Source organism: Dromiciops gliroides, chromosome 2, assembly GCF_019393635.1.
Source record: "Dromiciops gliroides isolate mDroGli1 chromosome 2, mDroGli1.pri, whole genome shotgun sequence".
Taxonomy (NCBI): domain Eukaryota; kingdom Metazoa; phylum Chordata; class Mammalia; order Microbiotheria; family Microbiotheriidae; genus Dromiciops; species Dromiciops gliroides.
The window spans coordinates 8,254,179-8,259,119 of record NC_057862.1 but is presented as its reverse complement, the minus strand read 5'-3'; the positions used below and the strand labels follow the sequence as shown (position 1 = coordinate 8,259,119).

The window sequence follows — 4,941 nt, the reverse complement described above, 5'->3', positions numbered from 1 at the left end:
AAAAAATGATTTTCAGGTTTCAGTGCTTACTACCTAGAAACCTCAATATAAAAGGGAGTGGAAGAAGAGGTCACATTTGGGAGGAATGAAGATTTTAATGTGGAAGTCAATTTTATTGAGATAAATGATAAGAGTCACTAACTGTGGCCAACAGCCTGAATTCCTCATATTTCTCCTAGATTTTTGGAAGAAAAGGCGAGCTGTCTAAGAGGACTTCACAGGATGCTAGACTGTGTGAACAGAGGGCTTTTGAAAAGGATTTCCTCATTCTCTCTGGGGGGCTGGTAGGAAAGAAACATCATTCTTCAGGGCACCTAGGTGGTGCAGTGAATAAAGCACCAGCCCTGGATTCAGGAAGACCTGAGTTCAAATCTAGACTCAGACACTTGACACTTACTAGCTATGTGACCCTGGGCAAGTCACTTAACCCTCATTGCCCCACAAAAAGAAAAGAAAAGAAAAGAAAAGAAAAGAAAAAAGAAACATCACTCTTTTAAAGATGCTTATCTACCAAACTCTGAAAGGAAGACAGTTGGGTGAAGGACAGATAATTAGCTTGAGCATCTTGGAAAAGATCTTCTTCTTTTTTTTTTGTGAGGCAATTGGGGTTAAGTCACTTGCCCAGGATCACACAGCTAGTAAGTGTCAAGTGTCTGAGGCCAGATTTGAACTTAGGTCCTCCTGACTCCAGGGCTGGTGCTTTATCCACTGCGCCACCTAGCTGCCCCCAAGATCTTCTTCTAAAGCTTCATTTTGTGTGGGCAGCAGAATGGATGTGCCCCATTCCAGAGATCCATGTCATCCTACAGGAGGGTGTACATTCTAGGCACAGCATACTTCTGACAGTTCCTAAGACCTTTGTCGGACGTGACGTGGGTTGGAAGTCAAGGACTTGGAGAGACACTTTTGGTTAGTGACAAAACTTGAAGGGACATCAGCACAGGGAGCGGGTTGGCCTTGCCACTGAGTTCTCTTCATCTGCCATTCAACAAGGAGAAAAGGCCACCATAGGACCAATTAGTCACTTTAAGATGGGAGCCAGTGACATTTTTATTCCTATAAAAGGATCACCCAAGGAAGGGCTGGCAGCAAGTGTGAGGAGTTCGACCATAGAGAGCTGTGGACTGGCTTGGATCTCTGCAGGTAAAACATGGCCAGGTAAGAGGACCACTCTTGCAAAGGCAAGGGGTGGGTGGCTGCCACCTGGACAATGCTGATTGGTGGCGACTCATTGTATTTTTTTCCTTTGCAGCTCATTGAGGCTGAATCTTTTTCTGGTCCTCTGGATTTCTTCCATGCAGATGCTTTGCTGCTACCCGACTCCCTCACCCACGGTAAGATTTGGCTTCTTTCTCTCATTCTTATACTGATTGTTGTTGTGTCACAAAAGTCATGCTTGGGGAACTGTCAGTTGGGAAAGAGGGCCTTGTTGAATAAAGCTGGGTACAGTCACAATACCATGAGGACCCTGCTATAAAGTTACTGCAATGCCATGTTTTGTGTTTTACTCAGTAGACTCAGGGAATAGTTTAAAGATCTGCTTGGCACCCTATCTGAGTTGACAATATCACAAAAATGCACATTTTAGTATATAAAGCTACGTTTTTACTCAAAATTCCTTGTTCTTTATCCGGCAAACATCCACATCCACAGAGTCAAAGCAAACATTTATTTTTATTGATACTTTCATCTTACTCTTGCTGTTTGTCTCTGTGTCTTGCATTCTCTCTCTATCTCTGTATCTCTGCTTCTTGGTGTCTCTGTGTCTCTCATTCTCTCTGCCTCTCCTTTTCTCTCTCTGCCACTAATCCCCTTCCCCCCACCTCTCTATCCTTCCTACTCTCTGAGTTTCTGTCTCTCTCTTTGTCTCTAGCTCTCTGTCTGAACATGTGATTTCATTTGTGTAGGAAACCTACCTGATAATTCAGATCAGTAGCTCAGAAAGAGTTGCCTGGGGCACTGAGAGGTCCAAGCACTTTTCCATGGCCACTCAGCCAGTTTGTGGCATAGGTAGAACTTGAACCCAGTTCTTTCTCGCTCAGTGTTCCAGGCTGCCCCTCTCTATGACTCTACAATTTCCTCATGTTTGGTCACAAGGGTTCTTCTATCCAAAAATGAATGTTTCTGGAATTACTTCATTGCACATCACCCTATTTTTTTTCAGATCAGAGAATTTTCCTAATTATATCCCTTACAGTCAGTAGTGATGTGATAGAAGAGCTAGGAAAGTCTAGCTTCTTTGGCAAATGAATCCTCAGACCGTGACCCTAGGGTTCCATGGTCGGCACAGAGATGATCTAGAATGACATTATCTCAAAATACAAACCAGAAGAGTCCCTTATCCCATCTCCCCTCCAGAGCATTCCCTTCAGTCAGTCTACAGAGGAATTCACTTTTTAGGGCTGGGAAGTTAAGCCCCCAAACTAATGCTCAGACATTTCCTTTATCATTTTAAGGGGACAGCACCAAATGTATTTCTGGGAAGATGAGTACTGATGGAGTGACTCAGAGCCATCTGGTCCCCAATTTCAAAATAGATGAAGTTATAAGCTATGTCAATCTCTATGGTTGAGGCCATCTAAGCTTGTGTGATGCATAGTAGGAATGTGGCCAACACTTATGGATCAATTTCCCATGTGTGTTGTCTCTGAGACCACTTGGTCCAGATTTCTGGAATATTCTGCTTCTTGAGGAGACAGCCTCTTTACTTGGACGCCTTTAATGCATTCACCTGAAGAAGGTTAGAAACAATGTTCTGGATAACCTTGACCTGAATATGCATGATGGGAGGTCCGGGAGGTCCAGAAGCCCAAGAGAGCCCTGAATCTCCTTTACTCACCATTTCTATCCTTTCCAGATGTTGCTTAAAAGGAGATGTGTTTCTTTGTGGCAGAATATTGGGGAGGGGGAGTGTATCTTTTGTAAAATGAGGCCTGAACTCTCTAAGCGTGTTGATTTCTATTTTTTCCAGCTTTACTGTTTTTGTGCTGCCTGGACTCTACTTGGGCAAGGTCCTTTCTCGAGCATCTTTGCTCAGAGTGCTCTGCTCAATGATCATTTTTTTTCAGCCTAATTATACTCTTCTGAATGTACTTTGGTGCATTGCACACACTCTGAAACTATAGAGGAGAGAAAACCTAATGAGTGTGGTAGCTCAGGATATATGCTGCTCCTTTCCTAATGGAAAAAGCTAATATTTTTATACAGTAGAGGGAGATTTCCCAAAAGAGGTGACACCATCCTGACCTTCACTCCCCCTACAGGACAATTCGATTGAAACAGTAAAAGAGGAAGACAGTACAACAAAGAGAAACTATTACCTAAAAAGTGACTAGACCCTGATAATCTTTTAAAATAGCATTTGTATAGGTCAGAGAATCATTTTTTAATCTATTACTTGTTCTATTTTTTATCTTTGCAGAGATGGGGACAGTAGGTATAGAATATTGTATATACTATCAGTTGATATGCTGGTTAGCTTTGACAAACTGCTTCTTTCTCTTTTTTTTAAAGTTTTTTGTTAGCAAGGATGGCTCCTTGGATAAGGGAATATATTCAGAAATGAGATGATGTAAAAACAAAGGATATCAGTAAAAATTAAGCTCTCCGTCTATACCAATGACAACTAAGCCCTGACTGGTGGTATAAATTTGAAAAGGTTTTGAATCTGGGCCAGCCATAGACTTTGGGTCTGTTGAGAGATGAGCCACCTAGTGGTGTAGCAGGAAATGTACTGATTTTGGAGATGGGATCTAGGTTCCAATGCTGATGGGACCTTGGGCAGCTCACTTACTTTCTCTGATCCTCAGTTTCTTCCTCTCCAAATAGGGGAGGGATGGAATAGGGGATAACTAAAGTTCTTTTAGCTAAGACTCATAAACTTAGAGCTGCAATCAGTCACAGGAAGAGGGGTTCCTTCCTAGGTGTGGGCTTTGGGAGTCCAGAGCAGCCTTTGATGACTATAGACACACTTTTTTGTTTGTTTGTCTTTTGGGGTTTTTTGCAGGGCAATGAGGGTTAAGTGACTTGCCCAGAGTCACACAACTAGTTAAGTGTCAAGTGTCTGAGGCTGGATTTGAACTCAGGTCCTCCTGAATCCAAGGCCAGTGCTTTATCCACTGCGCCACCTAGCTGCCCCCTATAGACACACTTTTGATAGGCATAAGGGAAGAGAATCATCACACCAAGAAAATCCTAGATCTTTTGAAGCATTGAAAGTCCTCAATGCTGTGTTATTTTTAGTGTCACTGAAATGGTGTAATTATGTCTCAATCATGCTGGTCACTGTAAATGCGAATAGCAGTTGGAAAAACAGCACAGGAATACAACAATATTAATCTGTATGTGGAGAGAGAGCTTGCATTTAAACAAAATTGCTGATTTAAAAGGGAGTCAGTTTTGTTGATTATATCAAATGGAGTAATTTCAAATGTTGAAAATGTTTGCTTTTTATGATGAAACAAACTTTCAACTCTAACTCTTGCTTTTTGGGGAAAAAAGAATGCCCTAAAGCAATAATTCCTTTTTTTTTTTATTTGAATTGCCAGCTGTCTGAAAAATCTGATTACTTTCTCATCCTGCTGAATAGCTGCTTAGCTGCGGTGGACAGGAGTGAAGAGCTGGCTTTTCTAAAGCCATTTTTCGTGAAGAATGTCATGAAAAGGTCCTTTCGCAATGGAGTTGGAACAGGAATTAAAAAAACTTCCTTTCGAAGAGCAAAATCATGAATCAATGCAAAAAAGATCCAACAACTTAAACAACACATTCCAAGAGGGCACGATGAATGTGCTAAAAAGAATCACTTTTATTTCAATAATTAAGAATTGCTAAAACACTTCTCCCCCAGTGCTACCCCTTACCCCACAACAATACTAACTAAATAACCACAGTGTCCCCAAATTTCATGGGTTTGTGAGAATGACAGAGAGTAAAGTCACTGTT

General features: G+C 41.6%; 1 protein-coding gene across 1 annotated transcript; it reads left to right on the top strand.

Moving 5' to 3' along the window:
- Window positions 1-1,101: 1,101 nt before the first annotated feature.
- On the top strand, window positions 1,102-4,727 carry NPS (neuropeptide S). The gene is made up of 3 exons (XM_043981718.1): window positions 1,102-1,158; window positions 1,253-1,334; window positions 4,548-4,727. The coding sequence occupies exons 1-3, from the start codon at window positions 1,151-1,153 to the stop codon at window positions 4,725-4,727; spliced, it is 270 nt and encodes an 89-aa protein (XP_043837653.1). The 5' UTR covers window positions 1,102-1,150.
- The last annotated feature ends 214 nt before the right edge of the window (window positions 4,728-4,941 follow it).

Bases quoted from the DNA above. Each gene is read 5' to 3' on its own strand.
- NPS (XM_043981718.1), top strand. The intron at 1,335-4,547 runs GTAAGATTTGGC...TTGAATTGCCAG, and splicing joins ACCCGACTCCCTCACCCACG to CTGTCTGAAAAATCTGATTA.